We start from the raw sequence: 26902 nt of genomic DNA on the forward strand, positions 1-26902 counted from the left end.
GTGTGTGTGTGTGTGTGTGTGTGTGTGTGAATGTCCTGTCTCCTGGCTCTGAAAGCTTCTTGTGGGATGAGAGGTGCAGGGTCTAGGGGAATGCTCATCCATCAGGGAGCTGGGCTGGCACACAGGCTTCTCCTGCAAGGACCCTGCTCTGCTCTTGTCAGCCTAGGGCCCTCAGGGGACTCATGTCCCATGACCCCTGTCCCCACATACAGCTGTCAGGGGGTTCAGTGAGGTCTTCTGGGTCCACCTTGTGAAAAGTTGATGGTGACACCCTTTTCTTGAGTCTCAAGCATGAGGAAAGGATAAAGGTTTGAGAGAGAGGCAAGCAGTGTGCCCAGGTGGCTAGGAAGGCTTATACTAGCAATAGTGTGGCCAGGGCAGTGATTGTCCCCCTATGCTGGGCACTGGTGAAGCCACACCTCAAATCCTGGGTTCAGTTTTGGGCCTCTCATGACAAGAAAGACATTGAGGTGCTGGAACTCTGAAGGGCAGCAGAGCTGGGGAAGGGTCTGGAGCACAAGTGTGATGAGGAGCAGCTGGAACAGTCTGTCCAGGGCAGTGGTGGAGTCCCCATCCTTGGAGGGATTGAAAAGGCATGTGGATGTGGCACCTGGGGACATGGTTCAGTGGTGGGCTTGGCAGTCCTGGGTTAATGGTTTGACTCAGGGGTCCTGAAGGTCTTCTCTGACTTAAATGATTCCATGATTCTATGGAATGAGGAGGAGACACCCAGGAGTTTTCCCACTTCCCTGTGCTGTGGGGAGCAGTCTGCGGGATGGACTTGCTGACCTGCTGGCCTTTCCCATATCTGACTTTTATGATGCTAATTATAGCTGGTGTTATTGCACAATTAATCTGCATTATTAAGAGATGCGGTGGAGATTGGTTTTGTAATAACAGCTCAGATTTATGGAGTACCTTTCATCCCAGGGGGTCCTTATTGATTTTATAGCCTTGCAGTGGTGGACAACCTTGGAGAGAGGAATTGCTGCTTCTTCCTTCCTCATCTTACACAGGCTGCAGCTGCTCCTGGGCCACTCGGGACCACTTGGGACACATGAAAATAAGGGTTATGTTCAGCTGAAAAGTAAGAAGAGAGAGAGACAGGAGGGTTGGAGGCAGTAAATTGTAATCACACAACTTTAAGCTCTCAAAGCAGTGTTTTTCCATCATGCTATGGGCACTGTGGTGGGCATCATTAGCATGGGCTGTGGGTTTGTGCTACTCACACCATGGAGCTGCTTCAGTGTCCCCTCCAGGGACAAGGCTGACACCTACCAGCCTGTGACTGCTCTTCCTCACTAGTGCCAGCACTGGTTGATGGAGATTGCCCATCCAAGGACTAAATCAGCTTGACGTTGACTTAGCAATGCAAATCCTTGCTCCAGGCAGTGCAGTCAGGAGCAGGCACCAGCATGGGGATATCTGAGTGCTCCACAGCTATGCCAGTTGTTGAGACATACCTGCTTCCCAGGTAGCAGCAGGGCTTGGATGCAATCTTCAGTGCACCAGAAAATCTTGTGTTCCTCTTACCCATCCCAGGTGTTCTCTCCAGAGGTGGAGAATTTGCTGTTCTATGGGTTGTGGTGTAATTCCTGACTGCATAAACCTGGAGGCAAGTGCTGGGTTTGGGCTCAAGCCCCAGTAGTTGAACCCAAAAGTGGTGGACAAACTATGCTGGGAGCCCTTCTGTCCCCTGTTGCATCCCACCCATAGGGCATGTGGCATAACCCAGGAGATCTAAATCTTCCACTGCACGTGGTTCCTGGGCAGTGTGACCTGGTTTGGATGCTGGAGCTGTGGCTGAGTGCACAGGAAGGCAGGACAAGCCCAGCATCCCTCACCCTCCTCCCTGTGCCCCAGCAATGCTCCTCACTGCTGTGCTCTCTCCCTGCCCAGGCTGCAGCCGGGCGAGGAGTCTCCCATGGGCTGCTGCCTTCAATAACAATTTTCTGTAGATGAAAGCTCGGGGCGTTTGTGCCAGTTCATTTCTCCCCCAGCATGGGCCAGAGGAGCCCAGTGCAGGCAGAGCAGCCTGTGTGCCTGATCCCAGCTTTCTGGGGATGGTGCCACTCACCAGCTGTGCCTGTGCCCATGGGCAGCAGGTGAACATCTGGAAGGTGTGATGGCACTGCCACTTGTCATCAGGCAGCCCGTGTGTGATGGCTGCAGAGCTGGAAGGAGGGAAGCAAAGTGGGAAGTGCTCCAGGGCACCTCTCTGAGCTTGGGAATGGGGCTGGGCTGTGCCGTGGGGTGAGTTCACTGCGAGGTGCTGTCACCCCTGCACATCATTAGTGGTTTTCCATAATTAACTCCACACACAGAAACACTGCTCTGCAGATGTGGTCACAAATTCCAGCTAATTCTCCATATGCTGTGACTGCCTGACAGTGCCAGGGAGCTGCTGCTTATGGGAAGTGTCCCCAAGCACTGTCCTGCCTGGGTACTGCTACTGCCTCCCTGCATGTCCCTGTCCCTTAGGACACCAGGCTGGTAGAGCCGTGGGCTGGCCAAGCATCCTTCATGGGCACCTTGGGCAGGCACTGGGCACCACTGGGGTCACCCCAGGCTCAGGATCCTGGCACAGGGGTGCTGGTGCAGCTGGAGCCCATGCTGGCACACGGGAGGTCTGGTGCAGAGGGGAAGTGGGAGCATTAGCTGCGTTGAAATGACTTTGTCGGAGTGCCAGCATATGAAATGTGTGGTGGTACTGCAGCCCTGCCACTGCCTGTGGCTGTTTTTCTTCTGCTTCTAATGACTAATAGAGAGAAGACAAAACAATTTCTATTAGTTTCTCCCACGCCGCAGTGGGTTTCTTATTTTCCAAACCTCATTAGAGTTTGTAATACCATGGTGGTAGTCAAGAGCAGTCCGAATCACCCTGGAAGGAGAGAAGAACCAAAGAGATATGATGTGCAGCCCAGTATTAACACTGCTCCTGGCTCATTTCCAAGGTCCCTCCTGATTCCTTTCCAAACTCTTACGCCTTATCTTCATCTTAAAGGTTAACGATGAAGCTTAGGAGAGAGGGAAAAAAAATGTTTTAAGACCTCAAATTGTTAAAGAGAATGGATGTGTGTGCTGAGCGGAGAGCTGGGTCTGCATTTACATTGGAAAGGCAAATATTAATATTAAAGGCAGTTCTTGTGCTTCCCGGGAAGCTGTGGCTGAGCTGTGGGTTTCCCTGGAAAAGCTGCTGGTGCGAGGGGCTGCTGGTGTGTGGAGAGGCCATTGGCTGCACTTAGCTGTGCCCAAATCCCACAGGAACTGGATGCAACTCAGGCGCCAGCCTCGCTCCAGCTCCTTGGGAAGTCCTGGCGGGTAGTCCTGGCTCCTCTGGAGTCAGTGGGAGTTGTGCATTTGTTGCCTCGTTACAAACAATGCCAAGGGAAGCGCCAGGGATGGAACTGACTGAGCAGCGCTTGGGGAGTGATTGCAAACAGCACCCAAACAACCCACGGGAGAGGACCCCCGGCCCTGGCTCAGCTCAGCGCTGAAATCATCACCCACGGGGAGTGTCCAGGCATAGAAAAATCATCCCCATAGGGAGACCTGCCCACATCATCTCACACTGGCCACAGCCTGGTGGGCAGGAGCTCTGTGAGCTGCTCCAGGAGGTCTGTCCATCATCTCAAATCATAACAGAGCTGGGAGTTGCTGAGCTTATGGAAGCCGACAAGGCCAGAGCCTCTGGCTGTCAGTGGGGGCAAAGATAATGGGGAGAGACACCTTGAAGAGCAGATACATGGAGCCAGACATGGATCCTTATCAGACACTGAGCAGCGCCAGCCCTTTGCAGGTGTGCGGATTTCTCGTCATCCACATCAGATGTTGGGAATTCTCGAGACCTTCCAGTTGAGGAGGGATGGCACGTGTATCAGATGTGTCCTCCTGGCCCTGCCACCAGGTTCAAGGCTCAGGACAAGGCTGCTGAGACACTGTGAGAGTGGTGAGGCACTGGCACAGGTTGTCCAGAGAAGCTGTGGCTGCCCCTGGATCCCTGGAAGTGTCCAAGGCCAGGTTGGAAGGGGCTTGGAACAACCTGGTTTAGTGGAAGGTGTCCCTGCCCATGGCTGAGGGTTGGAGTGAGGTGATCTTTTAGGTCCATTCCAACCCACACCAGTTTATGATTCTCTGATTCTTTTCCTTTTCTCCAGCCACGAGTGTGTCTGATTTTTATTTTTTTCTTTCGCTCAAACATGCCTTTTTTTTAACCTTTATTAAAACTTCTTGCAGGAAATCATGTTTAAGCTTAGGTCAAGCACAGCAAATTTCAACCTCAAAGGGAATAATCCGTATATTTGCAAAGTTCTGTAAGAGAGTGAAAACTAGAGCTTTGCACAGGATTCCTCCTGCAGCCCTGACTCCACAAATAAGGCATAAATCCAGGTTTGTGAGCCTGCATGCTGCCTGCTGCACAGGCACCAGGCGTTGCTGTGGGAACTACAATTTCCCAAATTTGTTTTTACTTGGCACTCCACTGCAGCCTGTTCCCAACAGGCACTCTGAGGGAAGAAAGATCCACAGCCTGCCACAGGATTTCACCCACAGGAGACGCTCCCTACTGGAATAAATAAATAGCTGTGTAATGGTGAGTGGGATGGGGAGAAGAGTAAAAGGTGATAAACAGGGGCCAGGGTATGGATATTCCACCTGAACTTTGTTGCCTTTGCTGGCCAGAGCCACGTGCTGGTGGTGGACCTTCTCCAGCAGCACATCTTCCCACTGGCTGCCTGCTCCAGGGCTCAGTGGAGTACAGGAGGGAGATCTCTGCTCCTGTAACTTGCCACTTCTCCATCTCAAAGCAAATTCCTTTGTGTTTCCTTTAGAAATGACTTCAGGACAGGATGCAGTTTTTCTCCATGAGAGTGAATATCATGAATATCATGTTCCCATCAGTGCTGCGGTGGTGGGCACTGCTGGCTGAGTTTCTCTCAGTGTTTGGTGGCATCGCTTGGGGCTTCAGTGTTTGGGGGATGTCTGGAGAAATCCGTGGGAAAATCAGGTTGGAATGGACCAGGATTGGAGGGGCATGATGCTGATGGGCTTGGGCACAGGAATTCTGGGGCCAGAGGGAGCTCCTGACCCAGGCTCAGGCATGACTGGTGTGGAGAGTTGAGTTATCAGTTCAACACCAACAGTGGTGATGTGAAAAGAGGTTGATGTTCTGGTGTGCTAATGGAGAAGGGAAAAGAAGTCACAGTCTCTGCTGAAACTTGCCTTTAGTTCCCAGGGAGGCAAAGGACATGCTGGGAGGAACAGAGGTGGTGGCAGTGCAGTGATAAGAACTATTTGTCTTCCTCCATCTATTTTGTACTTAAGAAACAACTGAAAAAAAAATCTCTGCTCAGGTTCTGTAGCTGTTTCAAGCAGAGTTGACAAATACCTTTGGATCAACTGAATTCCTGTTTTACAAGGAATAAACTGTTCGCTAGGAAGGAATCCCATTCCCTGCAGTGCTGCCCCCACCACCTGTGTGCTTCTGTCCTGCTGTTTCAGGTCTTAAAGTCTCGTGTCCAGATGTCATTTGCTGGCTGTCCCCATAACTGTGCCATGGGCAGGGTCCCTGCATGGCACCACGTGCCTGGTGGCACAGGCATTAGTGGTGTTTGCAGTTCCTGCTCTCATCCACGGTCCCTAGTGAGAGCCACCACCCTTTGCCCTGGTTCTTGCTGTCCCCTCCCATTCTTCACTGTCCTCAAAATGGGCACAATGAAGGAAGAGGAGCCACGGTTCTGCCACTGAGGGTCTCTCACAGCTGTGCCAGTGTGGCACCACAATTAGTATTCCAGTGCTGGAATCAAAGAGCCCAATCCAAGGGGGAGCAGGAGTTAGGAAGAGGGTCCTGGTTGCTCCCAGCCCTGTGGAGGGTTTTGGGGCTCAGCCCAAGGGCAGATGGAGGGGATGGTGCTGAGCACCACCCCTGCAGACCCATCGAGCCACCAGCCTGAGGAGCACTGTGCATTCCCTCAGGCACTGCGGCCCCAGCGCCAGCATGATTTACCTCCTGAAACACCTCAATTTAAATGCTAATTCTCCCTGAACCAGGGGGTAAGGCAGCTATTGAATATTGTCAGGCTGTTTATTGCTGGCACTGAAGTGGGACACGCTGGGGACATGGAGGGATGGGTAGCACAGAGTTTTACCTGCAGCATCAGGGGCTGATGGAGGAATGGGGGTGACGGCTGCGGCCGCACGGGAGGGATCAGGGTTGTCTGTCCTCTCTCTCCCCACAGCCTGGTCTGACCATACATCACTGCAAACCATGGTTAAGGCTGAAAGCTGGGGAGCTGGAAGGGGTTCCAGGACCTGGCAAAACCCGACTAGTGTCACTTTTTTAATCCTACCCCATTCTACAGGTCTGGGGCCTCACTGAAATTAATGCCCAGTGAATTTGGAGTAAGTAACTGCTGCATTAAACCTTTATAATTCACCACTTACCTTCTCCTAAGTGGCTGTGGCAACAGGATACTCTCTTTTCTGTCTCCCAGTGACTCCAGATCAATTTTTATTTTGGTGATGACAAGCTAAAAAGAAGCTATTTCTCAATGTCCCCCTGTCAGATGCAGGCTGGGTTCTCCTGAGCTTGCAGCCACCCCGGTGGGAACTTCTCCAAGGGAAAGTTGGGTGAAAAGCTGGCACTAAATAGCTGGCACTAAATAGCCTCAAATCCATCATGTTCTCCCTGAGCCAATGTGGGACAGAAAGAAGTAAGATTAATAAATAATTCTTTGCCAGAGCAGGCATCCTCTCAGACTTGCATAGCAGAAAGCGCGGTCCTTGCGTAGGCACTTTGCTGAACATAAGCTCACTGGATGATAATGTGATTAACATTTGTAGCTGTGCTGGCTCAGATAAGGGTAATTAAATCTCACGCTTCAGGGCATAAGCTAATCACTTGTGGGGTCATTTTATATATATATGTTTACCCCTTCATGAATATACTTGCCCGATTGCTGCAATGCAGATTGTTTATCTGCTGTAGGTAGTGGGTGGTGGCAGGAAGCCCCGTGGCAGCTGGTGCTTGGATTCACAGTGGGAGTTGTACAGGTGCAAGGAGGGTCTCCAAAAGTGTTGGTGGGCACAGTCCATCCTCAAGGCCATGTCCTTTGGGAGCAGAGTGTGAAGGGAGGAAGCCACAGCTGCCTGAGCCGAGGAGGAGAAGCTGCTCCTTCACCCAGGAGTGCTGCTAACAGGAAAATGAAATGAATGATCAGCTACCAGCTGACCTTTCCCTGATGCAGGCCAGAATCTCACTGCAAGCTTGGCCCTGGCTTTCAGCGTCTCAGCAAGGAGATGGAGTACCCCAGGGTCAGGATTGTCATGCCATGGACCAGAATCTGCCAGCTGTGGCCCCATCCAGAAGGACCACAGGACTCCACCTACTCCCCAGTGTCTGCATCAAGCTCTCCTGCTTCCCTAAAAGTCCATTTTGCTCAGGGGTGCTATGGGACACTGGTCCTTTTTGGAGGCTTCCCATGGGCTGTGTGAGATGCTGCCAGTGCTGTGGAGAGCAGCAATGCAGCCCTGCACTGCACCAAGCCACGTGACCTTGGGGGTGGTGTTTAAGGTCAGAGTCCCCAAAAACGTGGCTAGTTTGTGTATCTGGTGTCAAAAGAACAGGAGAACAGTGGGTTCTCACTGCCTGAGCCCCCATCCTGGTACCTGAGCACCTGTTACCCCACCAGCACCCTGGGACAGGGGAGCTGCTGTGTCACCAGAGGTGACAGGCATGTTTTATGACTCCAAGGTTACACCAAGTGTCCATCAAGGCCAGGATTTTGAGCTTAGTTTAATCCAAACAACTGTCTTCCTCCTCAGCCCACCTGCTGGTACCAGAGCTCTCTAAAGCCTTTGGCTATTTGACCAGATTCATTTATATGGAAGTCAGTTCCCTCCAAGGCAGGCACATACTCTGGGTTGGATGCTGTTGGGGACCAGGGCTGAGAAGGAGAAATTGCATTTCCTTGTATAATAACTCAGTATCTGCAAAATGCCCCAGGAGATGCTTAGATACCCAGCAGGAGAACACTGTGCCCTTGGGTGGATTCTGGAGAGAGCAGCGTGCTCGCTGCTCCACTGAGTATCTGGCAGCTGCTTCCTGAGTGTTGGGGAGATGCTGGGAGAGCAGAACAGCCTAGCAGGTTTGCCTGGCTACCCCCTGATCCCGTTGGAATGAACCTGGCTCCATGATTGGTAGGAACTTCCAGGTCATGAAGGCATTGCCGTGCCTCTTGGAAACATCACCAGGTGTGAATCCCACACCTGGTCCTGCTCCTGTGCAGAGGTGGCTCAGCAGGGAGCAGATGGAGGCACGTGCACAGGGATGCTGTCACATCCTTCCCCTTGTCTGTGTCCCTGTCCCTCCCACAGAGCCCGATGGCTTTGATCAGAGCTTCCAGAGAGCACAAAAGCCTGGCAGGAACTCTTTTTTTGTGCCTCCACAGCGAGCAGCGCACAAGCCACGGGTTTATTATTAAGGCCCCGTGGAAGAGGAGCTGCAGCCCTCTGCCGGCTGCAGATCCATGGAATGCCATGCCTTGGGCAGCTCTGGCAGCAGTGTCCCCTGTGTGGTGTGTCCCCATCCCCTGTGCTCCTGGTTTGCCATCCTGCACCTGCAGAGGCAGTGGAGGCTCTGCAGAGGAGTTGTACTGTGCCCCTATCCTGCACCCAGCGAGTGCTCCCCCTGCATGGCTTTGGCTCATCACTTCCTTGGAATGGTAGGGAGTGGGGAGCTGGAGGTGGGGAGAGGGGAAAGAGATGCAGGAAGGCTTTGGTAGCAAAAATATATCATGGAAGTGCTCCTGAAGTTCTGCCTTGTGCTGCTGCTCCTTCGTTTTACGGGAGCATGCTGTGGGCACACGTTGGTGTGTGTGCCCACACCTTGGCTCCCACTTGCTCCTTGTTTTTCCTTGACTTTTCAAGTGCACAGCAGTTAAACAAATGGATTGCAGAAGCAGCCCTGCCTGCAGAATGCAGCTGTTGGGTTACTACCTTCTCATAAAGGCAGCTGCTGTGTGTGGGTCCCTTTGAGCTGGGAGTGTCTCCTCCAGCTCCTCCCTCCTTAGCTGCCCACACATGGACCACCAGCCCCTGAGGCTGTCCTGCCTCAAGGATGAGCCAGACTCATGCCCAAGGATAGCTGTTTTATGGGCTCATGGCATAGGCAAGTGTTGGTGAGATGTTTCAGGTGGGTTGACGGGGGGAAGAGGAGAGGCTGCTTCTTTGCATCTTCTCTGCCCTGTGCTGGGGTGCAGGGGAGTGGGTGAACACAAGCTTCTGGTGTTTGTCATGCCATGTGTTTTTGTCCCCTGGGGCTGAGCTATTCTGGCACTACCAGGTCTGTCTCTTCATGTGAGAGAGCACTTGGGAAGGTGCCACCAGCCAGTGACATTGTCCTTTTGGGCATCCCCTCCTGGTCCTCTTGGAGGTGGGATGTGGGACTGGGCAGGCAGTGACCCTCCTGGCCTCTGTGCTCACCTGTGGTTCAGGGTATGGGGCTGAGCCATCAGGGAGGGGACAATCCCAATGCTCCAGGATGGCAGGCGGGCTCAGTGCAGCTGCATCCCTCTTTCCCAGTACAGCATCACACTTCTCCATGGCTTTGGGATTTGGCAGAGCTGATGTTTTCCCTGCTTTGCTGAGGCAGAGCAGCAGAGACTCCAACACGCTCCTTGCCCTATTCCCTCCCGACATGCCTAATTTTGCAGCCCCATTTCCCACCACCCACACGGCTCCCGACTCCGGCAGTAATTGCAGTTCCCCATTTGCATCGCTGAGACAGCGCAGGGCTCAGAGCAGAACGCTCCACCACGGGGATCCCACACCCAGCAGGATCAATAGGAGATTTGTGAGCACGGTGTGAGCAAGAGGCTTTTCCCCTCAGACAGATAAAGCACTTTCTCTCTGGCAGTGCCTAAAATTAAGCTCCTGAGACACAATCAGGTGCCGACAGCTCAGAGGTGGGGGTGTAGCAGGAGGCAGCTGCTGCCTGTGCAGCCAGGGAATCCTGACATGGTTTGGGTTGGAAGGGACCTTGCTAGTATCAGCCCCCTGCCATGGGCAGGGACACCTGCCACTAGACCAGCTTGCTCAAAGACCCATCCAGTCTGGCCTTGAACACTTCCTGGACCCCACTCACGTGTTCCCATCGTCAGCTGCTCATCCTCGTCCTTCTCGCCTGCCTCGGGGCTGGGAACATCCCCAGGCTGGTTGCACAGTGCTGTGGCCTCTTGCTCACCTGTCATTCAGGTTGCACTGGCCGTACCCTGACCCTGGAGCAGTGGGAGGACCCTGGGGAAGTGTTCCATGAATTCAGCATCTCACTGCAGTGGGACTCATGGAAATACCCAGGATGTCCCCACTTGCGAGATGATCATGGGATGGTGAAGCTTCCCCCCAGGGAATGGGCTGTGAGGTGTAAAATCAGTGAAGGTGAGTGAAACCAGCTGTTGTTTAACAGAAAGTCTATTCCAAAAAACACAGCTGGGGCAGGCGGTGCCAGCCTGAACCTCCCCCTGGCTCCTGGGGCTGACCTGATTTTGCAGGAACCTCCCTTTCTTCTGCTCCGCTGCCCTTTTGTCTCCATACTTGGAGGACATGGAGCCTCCTGGCCTATATTTTGGTTCTAAGATCAATATTTAAAATCCCCCCTCCTGTTTTCCTTTGCGCAGGCGTGAGGCACTTTTGGTTGCCGCGGGAGGCTCGTCTCCCAGAGATCTGTCTGTTCACCATTTCAAATAATTTCCCCGGTACCGTTGTTCTAGAAACAATTCATTAGGGGCCTATTATACAGTGTTATACCTGCCAAGGTTAGAAAAGATCCTGCATGTGTAGTAAAATTGCACTGTGAGCTGTACACGAGAGTGGGGTTTTTTGGTGCCTGTCTGTAAAGTGCTTTTTGCTCCTTTTGGAGAGCGAGTCGTTGGGGGTGAAGCTGTGGGGTGATGGTGCTGCCTACTGTGTGGAGCCCCAGCAGGGCTTGGTCTGGTGCCTGTTGACTGTCCTTATCAAGATGCTGTAGGTGTGGAAAGGGGCAGTTTTGAGGTGTGGCAGCTGTTCCTCTCTCCTCACCACTCTCTATCCCCTCTCCAGTGGCCCACTTGGAAAATCTGGGCCAAAACAGTAGCTGGGTCCCCAGGCTGAGAGAAGTTCCATGCTTCTGGAGTGCTAATGGAGCTGTGGTCCCTGGGGAGCTCATTAAACATCACCTCAGAGGGCTGCACAGCCAGGGACGGGTTGCAGCAGGGGCTGCAATCCCCACTCCCTGGTAGAGCTCCTGCTCAAGGAGATGTCCCTCACCCTCCTGAGCTGCCTGTCCCAGTGCCACCGGGGCAGCTCAGCCCCGCTGCCCGGCCGTGCCCTGCATCATTGCTTTGCAGTTGTCTTTTTCTCTCTGCAGGGAGAATAACTTCATCAAGGACTTCCCACAGCTGGCTGACGGGCTCCTGGTGATCCCGCTGCCCGTGGAGGAGCAGTGCCGTGGTGTCCTCTCGGAGCCCCTTCCCGACCTCCAGCTTCTCACTGGTATGAGCTGCCCCCAGGCTCAGTGCCCCTGGGGCAAGTGCAGAATTAAGAACCCCTTTTCCCACCCTGGATCCCAGCATGGTTCCTGAGAGGAATCAGCACCACTGGCATCTCAGGGTCCTTTGTGCCATCCCTCCTGTGTGTGCCTAGGGCAGGAATAGTCTAAGGGCTGTGTGAGTCCACCCTGACACAGATGGCAGCATCTCTGTCCCCATGAGCTCCCGGCAGCCGCAGTGTTGGTCCTGCCAGCAGCCCGAGGGCCCTGTGGCATCACTGCCAAAGAGGTTTCTGTCCCTCCAACCATCCCATTTCTCACCCCTGACAAAGCAGTTGCCTGGTGGGAGCATTAAGCATTCCCCAGAGCGTGGTCAGCAGTGGCTCTTCCTTTGCAGGGGACATCAAGTACGACGAGGCAATGGGCTACCCCATGGTGCAGCACTGGCGGGTCAGGAGCAACCTCTACAGGGTGAAGCTCAGCTCCATCACCCTCTCTGCAGGTGAGGGATTCCAGGGGCAGGGAGACGCATGTCTGTGTGGGTGGGTGGTGTCCATCTGCCCCAAGCATCCCACTGACATTTCCCACCTCCAGTGCTGCTGCAGAGGCAGGCAGAGAGATTTTCCTCCTTTTTACAGGGTGGAAACTGAGGCAGGGACTTTGTGCGGCTCAGCCAAGACCTGAGGTCAAAGTCAGGATGAAGCCAATAAGCAGCACTGTGGGGAGGATTCATGGGGGGTGGCTGTGTGTACATGTATATGTGAAAATCAGTAAGTACTTGAAAAAAATGTGGTATCAAAAGGACCCAAAGCTCTTGTAAAAGCAGGTCATATTAAGCCGGGAGTTGCAGATGAAGAAGGGGTGGGTGGGAGGATCCTGCAAATGTCAAAACATTTCACTTCCACGTTTTTATAGCTACACATTTTGTTTCAGAAATGCTGAAACATTTTGTTGCGACCTGAAATGTTTTGCCTTTTCATTTCAAAATAGCATTTTTTATTTAAAAATCAACGAGTTCTTAAATGGAGAGAGAAAGAAAAAAAAAAGATTTAGTGCTAACAGGCTGCACAGCCCCAAAATGAAATAACCTGCTCAGAGCCGAAAAAAATACTTGGGTTCAGCTCAAAATGAATTCTTCTGGCTTTTTTTATTACACCAACCTTCCCTTTCAATAAACCAAGCAAGCAACCAGCCAGATAATCTCATTTTGGTGACAGTTATGACGTATTTTCTTGCAGTATGTTTTCCATTCCACCACTGAACCAAAACGATGATATCAGCAATTGTAAATGATGTTGAGGTGCTGTGGAGTCACCAATGCCTCCAGGACATTTCACCTCTACAGAGCAGGGTCCATGTCCTTGTCCCATGCCAGAGGTCCCCGCTGTCTCCAGGGATGTTGCTCAAACCCCAGCCCTTGCACACCTGTGGAGCTGCCATGAGCCCAGCCCCGTGTGTCCCTCTGGGCTGTCTCCAGCTCTCCCAAAAATAGTCATCAGTTGTGCTGGGTGTGTGGACTAGAGGTGGAACACCTCTGGTTATGGATACAGGCAAGGAAAGGCCAAGCACATCCTCTGGGGAGAGCGTTGATGATGTGCCACCAGACTGGAGCTGGCAGGAGGGGTTGTGTGTGTGCATGTGTCCACGTGCACATCCCTGTAAAATGCTTTGAGAAATCTCTTAGGGAGAGGAATCATAGAAGGAACTCAGAGCCACAGCCCAGGGTTATAAAAGGTTGTGGATTCCAAAGGATCAGGTAGATGATGGGGGTAAGAGAGGAGGAACTGTACGTTGCACCCACCCAGGGACTTGTATGACCTGAGCAGGGATCCTGTGGGGCTCCTTGGCCTGGGTTGTGGCTACCAGCCCTGCCTGGCCAACCCACCCATCCCCTGCCTCCCTCCCACAGGCTTTGCAAACATCCTGAAGATCCTGAACAAGGACAGCAGCCGGGAGGAGCTGCTCTCCTTCATCCAGCAGTTTGGCTCCCACTACATCGCAGAGGCGCTGTACGGCTCCGAGTTCAGCTGCACCATCCACTTCCCCAGCAAGAAGGTCCAGCAGCAGCTCTGGCTCCAGTACCAGAAAGGTGAGGAGGGCGGCGGGAACGGGCAGGGGCACAAATCACCCCCTCTCCCCATGCATTTACCTTCACCATGCTGGTTAGTGGGCTCAAGCAGGAGACTTGTCCCAGACTGAGTGCCTAGTGTCAAGAGACAGTGGCACATGTCCCTTGGCAGCATCCCTGAGCCAGGCAAACCCACCCTGCCAGCTCCTGCCCTTCAGCTTCCACACTCTGACTCCATCCTTCCCCAGGGTGACCCCTTCACCACGGTGGCCCCCACACGCTGGGGGTGCTCGGGGTCGGCTGATGGAGATGTGACATAAATGAGCTGTCTCAGAATGGCTTTGTTTTATTGCTTGTGACAATGACAGTCTTTAAGGAAGTGCATTAAATCAATAGCAGACTCATTGTGCTACACCATAAATAACGAGACACATCATTAAACAGGGCAATAAACTTCAGGACTTTGAAGTAATACAATTAGGTTATGTTTATAAAAACTCCCTTATCGCTGTAGCCTTCCATTTGCCAATTCATCTCTCTCCTCCAGGGAGTTGGGGATATTCCCCGGGTCTGATATTTTTCTGTTCAAAAAACATCTGTGGTATATTACAGGGCCCATTGTAGGGCTGATGGTGACAGAGGTCATCAAAGCACTTGAATCCTGCCCTGCAGGTGCTGCCAAGAGCAGCCTCGCTCCATGGAAGCCAGCAAATGGAGATGTGCTCCCACACGCCTCCTCCGTTGCTCCTGGCTCATTTTTTTCCCCTGTTTTCCCGGCGCAGCTCGTCTTGTAAGCGTATTTATAACACCCTGTACTCGTTTGTTTGGGTTTTAAATAGTGATAAATGAAGTTTGCCATAGCAATGCCCCTGTTTAGCAGGAGAAAGCGCCGTGGAGGTGGGTTGTTTGCGTGCTCACGATGTTATTAATCATTCGGGAGCGCTCCCTGCAGTCCTGGGGCAAACACGGGTGGTGGGGAGCAGACCTGGAGTGCCCTGTGGTCCCAGTGCCATCACTTCAGACACAGGTTTCTCAAGTGATGCCGGGTGGGAATGAGAGGCAGTCACTGCAGTCCGAGCTGGGCATGAGCACTGTTGCTGTTTCATGACACTGGGCCAGAGGGGACGTGAACGGTGGCAATGCTTGATCTGGTGGTGAAATATCTCCCATTCCCAAGCTCCCACTTTCCCCATGGCTGGGGGCAGCAGCGGCTCCCAGGGCTCAGCCACAAAGCCCCGTGGTGGCACAGGGCCTGCAGTGCCTCCTGACAGGATGATTTCCATTTTAGTCCATGGTATGCAGCTGACCAAGGCAGCTCCTCGCTCCACACCCGGCTCCTGCCCACACTCCCGGAGCTGTGCCTGCCCTGTACTGCTCACAGGGCTGCCCCAGGGCAGGATCCAGAGCGTCCTTCCCACTGCCTGTGAAGCACCAAAGCACTCATGGGACCCCAGGGACGCCCCAGGGGTTTGCATATAATGCCTGGACATAAACTTTTGATTTCTGACTGTGCAGCATTTGGGCATTGGGTGCTGGCTCCGACTCTGTGCTTCGTGTGTGGCTCCGCCTGTGGCTTTGGTAGCTGGTGGGGTGAACTTTGGTGCTATGGGCAGTGCAGAGGGGACGAGTGCTGTACTTAGCTCTTTGATGGCCACAAAATGCTATTGGAAGGACATCGAGGATGTTCAGGGCTCTTGATGATACCTGGGGAGATCAGCTTGTGGACTTAGAAGGCATCACGGGAAACCCAGGGCTCTCTCACACAGAAATCCCAGTTAGCCAAGAGAAAGAGCTTGCTGTTCATGATAGATAGATTTTATTCCCTGCTTCTCCACTGATTCACCCTCATTTTGCCAGTGGCATAAGGCAGATCAGAATAAATACCTCCAGTTACACAGTTCTGGATGCCTTCTCCACTCAGAACAGCTCCAGCCTGCCGGGCTCCCCACTGCTCACCAGCCCATTCCAAACTGTTCAGTGCACACACATATGCGTCATCTCTAACAAATACAAAAGCAGGACCAGGATAACTGTAATTTGTTAGTGAACAAAGCAGGTCACAAGAGGAGGGGAAGAGGAGAGGCTCAAACTAATTGGAACGACACCAACTATGAGAAAAATGCACATCGCAGGGTGTTTGCAGCATCGCACAAAATTATTTTAATATTTTAATCAACTTCATAAATCAATCTCTGGGCCTCAGGAGGAGGCCTCCGCCAATAAAGGCACAATCTGCGCATGAAACCCTAATTGAAAACATGGTTTTGAAGAGAAGACCACGCCACTGGCAGCTGGGATCAGGCACTGGCTCTGTGCCGAGGCTGGAGCCGCCCGAACGCAGCGCTCGCCGCCGGCACGGGATCCCGTGACGTGGGTCCGTGTCTGCAGAGTGTTTTCCTCAGCCAAGTGAAGGGGAAAGGGATCCAACTCTGGCCAGGAACAGCACAAAGTCAGTGCTGCTGTCACTGCTGGCATGAGCAGGTTGCTCTGCCCAGAGGAGTGCCAAGTGTTCCCCTTCCTCCTGCAGGTGGATAAGGTGTGTGCTGGGCAGAATGAGGTGCTCGCCCTTGTGTCGTGGTTTGAGCTCAGAAATCCAAAACGTAGCCCCATACTGTGAAGAAAATTAACTCTACACCAGCTGAAACACCTTGTTCCTAAGGATTTGCAGGAGGGAATCCTGCAAATGAGAGAGCCAGACAGGCTCTGTGGCATGGCTGTGCACAACGAGCACTGTGTTCTTCCAGGGCAGGCACGGGAGCATCCCCCAGGCTCCCTCCCAGGAACAGCCTTAGTCCGTGAGCAGACCAAAGCAAACTCCAATTTTATTTCACACAGAGTGATTAAAAGCCCGTTTTTTTGGGGGGCTGCTTGCTCTGGCTCTGTGCAGCCAAGCAATGCTTTCACTCATCGAGTGGCCTCCGAGCGGGAACCTTGAGATCGACCCAGCCATTGATCTGTGCCATGGGAGCCCACATCGGTTTTCTCCCCCATGGAAGGCAGCATTTAACGCTGATAGCACCTCATTAAGTTTGTACCCGTTGTGTGAGCATCTTCGTTTGGCAGCTGGGACACACGTGGTGCCTCAGCCACGTCCTGCTGTGTGCAAGAATGTGCCGGGCCTGGTGGGATGGAGGGAAGTGGCTTTGTCGTGGCCCCTGTGGTGCTGTGCTTTGGATTTCTGGATAAACCAGTGTGGATAACGCCCCAGCGTGTTGGCTGCTGCTGAGCAGTGCCTGCATGGCACCCAGGCTTTTCTCCTTTCCCATTCTGTCCCCACAGTCACTAGGCTGGGATAGGCAAGGTGTTAGGAGGGGACACAGCCAGGGCTGCTGGCCAGAATTGGGCTATTCCGCACCAACATGCTCAGTAAGAAAACTGGAGGTGGAGGCTGGGAGTCAGCCCACCACAGAGACTCAGAAAATGTACAGGAGGAAAGAGAATGATCCCTCTATCCAGTAAATCCACCCCTGAGAACCACTTCATTCTCTTATCAGAAACGTGGTTACTCTGTGCCCCCTCAGTCTGGCTGGATAAGGAGTAGGAGATGGTTAGGGAAAGGGGAGAGCTGCTCTGATTGCCAAATCTGGCAGCCCCAGTGACATTTCCCCAAGAGCTGTTCTGGCTTGCTTGTTCCCAGTGGAGAAGCCCAGCTGGGAAGCGGGGAGGGATGCTGATGGGCTCGGGATGTGCTGCGCATGGATGGAGCAGATCCAGAGGGTTTCACTGCCCAGCTGATAACGTTGCTTTAGGTCTGCAGTGCAAGAAATGTTTGTTTTTCTTGCATTTCCTGTGATGTCTATCTAGAGTTTCCTTGGCTAAGGTTCCCTGGCCACATTGGGCACTCAGCAGGCTGAGCCTGTGGCTGCTACAGATGTGAAAGATGTTCCCTCTCTGTAACAGATCATTTATGGAAATAGTCCATGGAGAGGCTGTGTTCTGGCAGGTCCTGTCACAATCCCTAGGGCTTTCTTGCCCCTGCCCTCCCAGGTGCTTGCTTCTCTTCTCTTGGACTACATGCCATTAATTGCATTTACCTTTAAGAGGCGACAGTTTTCATGTTTTCTTATAAACTCAGCAGTTTTGACAAAAGATCTTCGTAAATTATATTTCTCTTCATAAATATCCTTATAAAATTAAGGATAGAGCCTGGAACTCTGCTAAAATAGTAGTCTGTATTCCTCTGAGTAGGGTCTGTGGGTCTCTCCTGTCCTTTCAAGGCTCCATTCATCTCTCTTCAGGTCTGATAGTGCCATTAACACAATTAAGATTGAACTAGTCCACGGGAACCTTTAGTTTTCCTTTCCTAGACACAATTAGGTGCATTAAGAAAGCTGTAAGGAGAGTTTTGCATCTGTTAAAGGAGATAATGAGTTTTCCTTATACCTGCTTGGTGAGAAGTAAAGCGTATAGAATTTCCCTGTTCTTGAGATCTGTCCCTATAAACAACCACTCTATTACCTTTGTAACACTCTTACTTCCTTGGTTTATGTCATTATATTTATTTCCAACCCTCAGATTTTGACATTTTGTTCAGAGGAGGTAAAAACAATTTTAACTGGTTGCCGTGAAATTTACTTTAGTCTACAATATGTGCTGTGACTCAGTCTGCTAAATGACCTTATGCACTGCTCATTGTAATCCAGAATTGTCAGGCAAGTCGAGTAATTAGTTGTGCAAAATGAAATAACTTTAAATCCTCGCATTGAGTAATGACCCAGAAAAATCACTTAATCTATACAATACTCAAAGCATCTGGCTTAATTTTTACTTTTGTACCTCTGCCCCCTCTGATTAAGGAACAGGCTCTCCCCCTCACCCCCTTAGGAACCCTAACTCCTGTTTTTGCCCCAGATAATACCCATGGCTTCGTTTTTCTACCCTAAGAAACCAAAACTTGTGATAAAGTGGCAGGGTGGGTCTAACAGCACCACACAGCAGCTGTTCTGCAAGGAATGGAATGTGTTTGATAAACCAGCAATTCACACCAGTTTAAAGTGCTGCTTCCCATCACCTGGGATGAGCCCAAGTGATGAAATCCTTCACCCAGAGCAGCAAACCCAGAAGGGTGGCAGGACCAGGGGACAACCTGCACGTGCTGCTGGTGTGCCTGTTAAGGAAACTTCCCTCTCTGGCCATCCAGGAGCCTCTCTGGCCATCACAATGCACCACCTGAGCTGGGACTGAGGCCCTTTCACAGCTACACCCCCCACACTCACCCAGTCAGACCAGGTTTCCTCACTGGTTCAGCCCCAGATTTCCCAAAGCAGAGTCTTAAGACATCTGGATCCTTAAAATAATTTAATTATTGTGCAACAACAGAATAACAGCCTGAGCTGGTGCTGCCCAGGAGGGACCAGTGGTCTAAACACAGGGAAGTCTGGGGTCCAGCTGAGCCCTCAGCTCCTGATGTGTCTGCAGTTGTTCCTCACCTGACTGTGCCTGTCCCCAGGCCCTTTGTTATGCAAAGGGCTGGCAGTTCATGGATGATCCAGGCACACAGGGATGGAGCCTTCAGCCAGGCTCCCACGCCCTGTTACTGAGCACTTGGAGCCACTTCAGTTGAAGCAGGCCTTTGAAACATCAGGTACTGCCTATGGTGACAAGGAAGATATTGCCCTTGTGGGAGTATCAGAGTGGATTAAGGTTCAAAACCTGAGCATTTGTTTATGAGGTGGGTAGGGAAGTGTCAGGTAGAGTTCCCTGATCTCCTGCCAAGGAGATCAGATTTATCCTGTGCAACCTGAGAAGAGGGGTCCTGTAGCCATTGTGTTCCCAATCTAATCCCCACTGGCTGTAAAATCCAACCTGCCACCAAAGGGAGGAGATGTAGTGTTTTAATAAGAAAATGAGCCGTTTGCAATGCACTTTTAATTGGATCAATTTTTCCTTTATTACACAATCTTTAAAAACCAAACACATACCTATGACCAGACAAGCTCTTTCTCCAGGTACAGGAGCCAACTATTTCAACACAATCCTTAATTACTCCTTGTTTGGCAGACGATCACAACACTGTGTGGGGGCACAACAGCAAAAAAACAGAGCTCTGCAAAATCATTTCACAGTCACTGTTGAGAGTTTTGTCAGGGGACATGCAGACCCTGGGCAGGGACAGCAGGTTTCCTTTTTCCCTTTTCTGCTTGAAAGCCCAGACCAGAAGAGCTGCAGGCGAGACACAGCCCCAGGCACTGATAGCAGTGTCCTGGCCCACCAGTGCATCACAGGGTAGTGTTATTTTCCTTAATTCTCCGAGTGAGAAACAGATGACAGACGTTTTGTTTGAACTTTGTAACCAGGAACAGGCTGGTGTAACCAACTGCTCAGTTTGCTGGACCAGCTTTTTATGTCCCTTCAAGCACTCCAGGAAATGTTATTGCTAGTACAGTGTGCTGTTTATTGCAAAAAAAAAAAATATCCATGGGAACAGAAAATGACAGAGGTACATATTATCACAGATAATATTGCTTCAGTTATTCAGGTCCACGGTAGCTTCCTGCTTGGAGCAGTTCTTGGAAGCAGGAGAAATGTTTAAAAGACATCAGAAGGAGAGGAACTGCCATTGCCATAATACTGGAAAAATGCCTCCAGTTACAATGTCATTAACTGCAGCACGGCCCAGTAATCGTCCCCATCTCCCCAAAACACACATGCAAGGTGGGAAAGGCTCCCCAGATTGCTGTCACATGCCCCCTTCCCACCCAAAAAAGAGAAGCAGAGCGTGTAAATAGTGATGTGCAAGTTGACAGCCTTGGCAAACACAGGGAGTAGCTCAGGAAGGGAAGGGGGTTCAGTCCCCGGGGCTCCCTCAGCACCATCTACCACCTCCTGCCTCAGCTCCCTTCTCCACAAGCTTTTTCCAGTGCATTACAGCAAGAGGAATCAGAAGATGCCCTGATTGGAGGGGCAGCTCCATCACACAGCTGTGTTTGTGTGCTGGCCCCTTCAGTGCTCTGGCTGAGCACAACAGGAAGAGGAAAAAAAACCCCAAAAATCCCACCAAAATCTGCTCCCAGCGCTCCTTCTGCAAACCCTGTAACTGCCAAACACCCATCTGGAGCAGCAGCAGCTCAGAAAACCTGTTTCACTTTGCTGTTTCATTAGGGGAGACTATATGAGAGCTTAAAAAAAAAAATCACCTGTTGCAAACATTGTAGGACAAGTAGCAAACAATTTGCTGGAGCACGGCAGCCACCATAAAATCAGCTTTTATATTGTCTGTCGTGGCCCCAAATTTGCAACTACGTTGTTGATAGCAACAAATAAATGCACTGCAGTGTAACTATTATCTGTGGCAGATTAACATGCTACCACTGTGCCCTATTTAAATGCATCTTTCCTTCAATAAACTATTCTGGGCGAGCAGCACCACACTGAGGTACACATTTATCAGCCAGGAGAGTAGCACTGTGGGGGCCTTGGTTCACACAGCTGCAGTTTTGTGCTTCATTTGGCCCAAAGCCGTGATGAACAGCAACTCTGGTGCCTGCTGGTGCCGTATTAAAAAAAAAAAAAAAAATAAAAAAAAAGAAAATCTGAGGAATGTAGTATTTTGCTGTGCAAGGGAAAAAAAAGGCAGTGCATCAATGGATGTGCTTCCAAGTATGAAAAAAATAGAAGTGAAATAGTCCCCCCCCTCCCCATCCCTATCTCAGCAGTGAGTAACTTGCTCATAGGAGGTGCAGATGAGTGGAAACCTATTCCTAAATGCAATGGTCTGGAATGCAGAGTAGTGAAGTGCAGGTGAACATACAACATGTTGTATTTAATTTCATTTTCTACAATCTCCCAGGCTCATTCCCCCACCCCTTCCCCTCTCCCCATGAAATTTTAGATACCAGGTACACCTTCCAAAGACAGTTTTGAGGATACATTTAATAATAAAACAGCAGTAAATAGCAACCCTAGGTTTCCCCTCAGGTTTTTTTTCCTTCAGGCCCCTCCCTTTGTACCCCCTTCTACCTAGCAGGACTCTGAGTAGTAATAAAACCCCTCTCTTCTTACTACTCAGTAATAAAGAGGGCAATTTTCTGCCTCAGCTTGGTCTCCCATGATTGCACAGTACTCACTACACATGGAACAGACTCAGCTCACAAATGGCACGACGGGGTGATCTCCTGAACACCAGAAAAATGGGAGAAAGACAACTGTCCCTTGTCAGGGTGGGAGTAAAGCTCCATCTCCGCGTGGTTGATGAGGGCTATTTCATTTTATGCAATCCCAAATTGCTCTCTCTAGGAGTTGCCCAGACAACTGCTACCCAGTTCCTTGCGAGTACCACAGAGAGAGAGGAGGATTGCCTCGCTAGTTCTGTATGGAAAGGTGATTTAGAGCAGTCACTCAGCTTTTATGGCACAAAGAAAGACACAATGGTTAAAAGTTGGGGGTGCAGGAGATGTGGCATAAGGAGGTGAGAAGGTTTATGGAGTGACCAGTCGCTTAGCAAGGAACCAGTTCTCCAAGGGATGGATCCCTTCCCTTGCGCTCGTTCTTATTCGTGTGGATTTTATATAAAAAAGGAAGAAGAAAAAGCAGACCACCACCACCACAAAAGCTATTTTGTTTCTAAACACAAAACATTATGGCCTCTATGCCAGATCCCCTTCGGTTATGGCACAGTCTTCCTGAAGGCTTGATGCTTGTTCCTGTTGGATTGCAGGGAGGCTGGAAGAATGTCTGCTGCCAGGAGAGGCTTTGCTTACAGCCGTGCCTTTAAGGGGTGGAGTATCTTCTCAGGTGGTAACTGTAGATCTTAATGCAATGATCCCAACAGTCCAGCACCAGGAGCTGCCCTTTGGGAGTGATGGCAATACCGACCGGGCAGGTGAGTCCTTCCCGGATCAGGATGTTATAGCCACCTCCCTTAGGGAAATGCAGGATTTCTTTACGGCTGCTGTCAGCAACAATGAGGTCTCCCCTGGCATCGACACACATCCCAGCAATGCACCTGAAATCCTCGTTCTCCGAGAAGAAGTGGCTGATCTGCCGCCCCAGCTGCCCGTCGGGGCCGACGGAGCCGATGGAGAAGCCTCCTTCTAGATGGTGCTCGTACTGCCGGTTCTCCAGGTTGAGCCCCAGCCCCTGAGTGAAGTAAATGGTCCCTTCGGCGTCGCAGGTGACAAACTTGGGGCGCACTGCGCTACACAAGCAGCTGTACTTCACCACCCCCACGCCACGGTCCACCGTGAAGCACCAGAGCTTCCCCCCTTCCACGTCGGTCACCACGAACTGCCCCGAGGGCAGCGCGGCGATGCCCCAGGGCTTGCTCAGCTGGCTCCGGTGACAGGCCACGCAGTGCCCGTCCATGGTGTACACCTTGACAGAGTTATCATAGCTGTCTGTCACCCCGATCAGGCCGTGGCAGTTCATGGTGACAGAAAGGGGAGTCAAATTGGGCAAGTCTGCTCCGAGGAAACTCAGCACGAAGCTGTCGATCCCGCTGGGGCTCCGGCGGATCTCCTTCAGAAAGCCCTTGCGGGTAAAAACCTGGATTCGGAAGTTGCCCCGGTCTGCCACGAGCACCTCGCCTTGCGTGGTGACGTGCAGGCTGACGGGGAGGTTGAACATCCCTGGCAGGCTGCCCTTGGAGCCCATCTTCTTGATGAAGTGACACTGCTGGATGCTCGTGGCTGCTTCAGGAATCCTTGGCTTGGCTGGCGAGGAATGGGGCGTGCAGCTGGGCTCTTCCTGCACCAGGTCAGGCTCCCTAAATGACACCGACGAGGATGCTGCGGTTTCCGGGAGCGACTCCTCCACGTTAACAGACCGAGGTTTCTTCACCACCTGCCCGATCTGCAGTGGTCCCACGTGGCTCACCTTCAGGAGTTCCACCTCTTGCAGAGTCAGCTCCCTTGGGAGACTGTTTGTCAGTTCTGGTTCCTCCTCGTCTGCCGCCTCCTCCAGGAGGGCTATATCCCCCTGCTTTATTTTGGCAAGGAAATAGTCACAGCGGGACATTATCTGCACCTCTGCTAAGTTCAGCAGGTAGGCTTGCTCCTCCATTACCTGGTTATTTACCTTCTCCACTTCAGACAAAGAGGTGGTGAAGAACTTGCGTGACCTGGCCAGTTCCTCCTGGATCTTGCGCTCTTCTTTGCTGTACTCCTGCAGAACTGCTTTGTACCTGGATTGCAGGTCTCTCGAAACACCCTCCAGAGCAGCTTTTCTTTTCTGGAGATCACCCATGAGCTCCCTTAGCCTGGCAAGCCTCGTCCCAAATTCCCTCCTACGCTCTTCAGCAGCCTCTTTGATAGCAATGACTCTGTGCCCTTGGGGCAGATGTGAAGCCTCCTTGCAGGGCTCACATAAAACCAAGCTGCAGCTCTTGCAAAAGTGCCTTGGCAACCTTCTCCCGCAGGCCTTGCACATGAGGAGCCCCACCACTTCCCCCAGTCCAGCGGTGTCGATGATCTTGAGCACAGTGAGGTTGTCAGTCAGCTGAGCCAGGCTCGTGATCCGCGTGATCTTGCTGCAGAACGGGCACCGTATCCCGTTAATGCTGTTTGCCAGGAGCTTCTCCAGGCACTGTTTGCAGATGGTGTGCCCGCAGTGCAGGAGCTTGGGCCTCAGGTGCTCCTCAGTGAAGGACTCCATGCAAATGGGGCACTCCAGGACCTCTCGGAGCGCATCCGAGTTGAGATGAGGGGCGGCAGCCATGGTGTTCCCGGGCAGCTTCAGCCGGCGCCGTGTCTTGTGCTCACATCTATTCCAAGGTGCTCCAATTCTGTCCAGAAAGCAAAAAAAAAAAAAAAGGAAATGTGATTTATGTCAGCACCAGCAGTTGCATATACGTGCAATTTATTTCTGACTTTTATCACCCAACCCTGCAGAAAAGAAACCCAGTTAGCTTCTCCACGTTTGGGAAGGATGGATTAGTCATAGCTAATCTGGGAGTGGGCAAATTTCAAAACTAACTTGCAGCTCCCAGTGCGATGAATTATTCACTTGCAACATTTGTAAGTAGCAACTGAAAGAAGTGTAATGGCAGCAATAAGGAAGCCCAATAGATATTGATGACTGAATCATCTCCTCATGGTGCCCATCTCCTGCTGCCAAGCCTCCAAGTTTACATAATTTACTGAAACCCAGGGAGATTAAACCAAGCATTCAAAATGTTGCGCATCAAAAGAGGAACCAGATGGTGCGATGCTTTAGGACATTAATAGATCACCTCTGGAGACCTGCATTCAGATGTGACATCAGATACGAACGAAATAAATGTGGTTGGTTCGCTCTGCTTTGCTAGAAAGCCAAAATAAATGCTCAAGGTTTCATGCATTTGCCAGGAAGTGAAACTAGCAGGAATGCTTTGTCAGCTTTCACTCCTTGTGGGGAGTGACTGTGCACACTGAAAATATACAGAGAAGGTTTGATGCCAGTGCATTTCACTGACCTCTGCCATGCTGCACCATGTTTCAACATGCCAATTAAACACTTTGTGTTTACCTTGGACAGATAAGAGCAGTAATGGATTTAAAAGACGACTCCAAACATCCAAACTCCGAATGTACTGCCAGTTAGTCCCTGAACTCAGCTTAACTGCATATAATTTCTCCTCATTTCACAGTCTTGCAGCGTTGACCTCATTCCTGTCTCCCGGTTCAGTTTTACACCACTCTGGTTGCTGTTCAGCTTCAATCCAGGTTTCTCCACCCTCCCATCCCTCCCAGCAGGGAGCAGATCCCAGCAGCTCTCCTGCCAAAGCAACCATCCATTCAAAAGGAACAGAACAGGGCTCACATCATTAAGTTATTATTCAGTAGACTGGGTTTCAATACCTTTGCTATTGCATTGCCTTGCCACTAAAAAATAGGGAAGAAAACCTTTTTTCTAGGGGAGAGGAGGAGAAGGAAGTAGTTAGCCTTTGAAATGAAGAGAGGGTGGCAGAGAGATGTGAACAGACAGCTTTTTCTGAGTAATGGCTCAATGCACACAGCATTCTTGCTTCCCTGCTGGGTTTGCCTCCTTCCTCCTCGAGAAAGCTCCAGTGTATTTCAGTTTACCACTTTCTCACATGCAAGAAAACAACTGCAACAAACAAAATTTCTTTATGTTCATACAGAGAAGGGAAAAAAAAAGTCATTTAAAATTATCAGCTGCATCCCTTCAAAGCCCATATTTCAGGGAGGGACTCAGTGGTGTGGCAGAATCTGCAAGCACCAAGCTGGGATCTGATCCTCAGTGGTGGCAGGATGAGTATCCCTGGCATCTGGGTGCAGGAGGACTCCAGGCACTTCCTGCCACTGGCACCGAGCACTCTTCCCTTTTTGTCTTAACACACATCACAGCTGGGGAGGCAGAAGCCTGGGCACTGCCGCGGAGAACAGAAACCTTCCTTTGAGGGATGAAAAACCTGTATTTTAAAACGGTTTTTAAAAATGAAACACAGGATACCAGGCTCATTATTCCTACTTTCCTTGGAAACACGTCAAAAGGCTCGCTCAGGGGAGGACGAGGGAGCAGCACAGGCACCAGGTGCTGCGAGTTACATTGAAAGGTACCTTTAAAACAAGTATTTTCATTAAAGAACAATGGCGGAGGGGATTTTAAGTCAGGCTGGGCTTTTCAGACAGATGATTTGTACAATATTCTTCTCATACATAACCCCTTTTGTTGGAATGCCAGCGTGCCGTCGGTAACGTGACATTATTTCTCCCTTTATCTCCCTCTCGCACTCGGCTGTGCCTGCATGGAAGTTTCCTTAACAGCAAGTTGTTCTTGCGTATCGGTCCCTCCCAAGGCAGTTCCTCTGACGCAGAGCAGGGTATTACAGAAAGCCTCAGCTGAGGATCAAGCTATAAAGCTCCGTGAATTATGCCAGTTTGGTTTCCTTACATCCTCAAAAGAAATTTCCTGCTGTGGTTTGGTGGTTTTTTAGCGAGCGCGTCTGCGGGCGAGGCAACCGGGCTTCACTCGCAGTTCAGATCCCGTGCCCTTAACGAGTGAGAATAACGGGGTAACACTGCAAAATCCACGCTGCTGACAGCAGCTGTCACGACAACAACAACAACAGCAACAACAACAAACCCCGCAGGACAGAGCCTGGGTGTGGGTTTTGCACAGACAATGCAAAGGTTTGGGTTGGAAGGGACCGTAAAGATCACCCCGTTCCACCGCCTGCCATGGGCAGGGACACCTTCCCCATAGACCGGGTCGCTCCAAGCCTCGTCCAGCCTGGAACGGGGCGCTCCCAGGGATGGCGCATCCATGGGATAACCCGTGCTGGTGTCTGACCACGCCGAGCTCGGGGCGCACGCCCAGGCTCCGTCTGGGCGCGATCCCATGGGATGATCAATGGGGGTCCGCTGCGAGCACCC

The 26902-nt window shown here is 51.4% G+C and overlaps 2 protein-coding genes across 5 annotated transcripts in view; one reads left to right on the forward strand and one right to left on the reverse strand.

Annotated features, from left to right (window-relative positions):
- Window positions 1-26902, forward strand: part of ASTN2 (astrotactin 2) — a 326379-nt gene that overhangs the window by 197432 nt on the left and 102045 nt on the right. For all 3 annotated transcript variants that reach the window (XM_027650010.1, XM_027650009.1, XM_027650011.1), the window contains exons 14-16: window positions 11402-11526; window positions 11919-12023; window positions 13431-13610. In XM_027650010.1, coding sequence (XP_027505811.1) covers window positions 11402-11526; window positions 11919-12023; window positions 13431-13610 — 410 coding nt within the window. The remainder of the gene's footprint in view (window positions 1-11401; window positions 11527-11918; window positions 12024-13430; window positions 13611-26902) is intronic.
- TRIM32 (tripartite motif containing 32) overlaps window positions 19452-26902 on the reverse strand; it is a 7885-nt gene continuing 434 nt past the window's right edge. Inside the window, exons 1-2 of one of the 2 annotated variants that reach the window (XM_027650014.1) lie at window positions 25032-26843; window positions 19452-24309 (exon numbers count right to left, since the gene is read on the reverse strand). In XM_027650014.1, coding sequence (XP_027505815.1) covers window positions 22299-24242 — 1944 coding nt within the window. In that variant the 5' untranslated portion in view covers window positions 24243-24309; window positions 25032-26843 and the 3' untranslated portion in view covers window positions 19452-22298. Of the gene's footprint in view, window positions 24317-25031; window positions 26844-26902 lie in introns of those variants that run through there. The other variant, XM_027650013.1, reaches the window with a different exon arrangement.

Source organism: Corapipo altera, unplaced genomic scaffold, assembly GCF_003945725.1.
Source record: "Corapipo altera isolate COAL_440 unplaced genomic scaffold, ASM394572v1 268, whole genome shotgun sequence".
NCBI lineage: Eukaryota > Metazoa > Chordata > Aves > Passeriformes > Pipridae > Corapipo > Corapipo altera.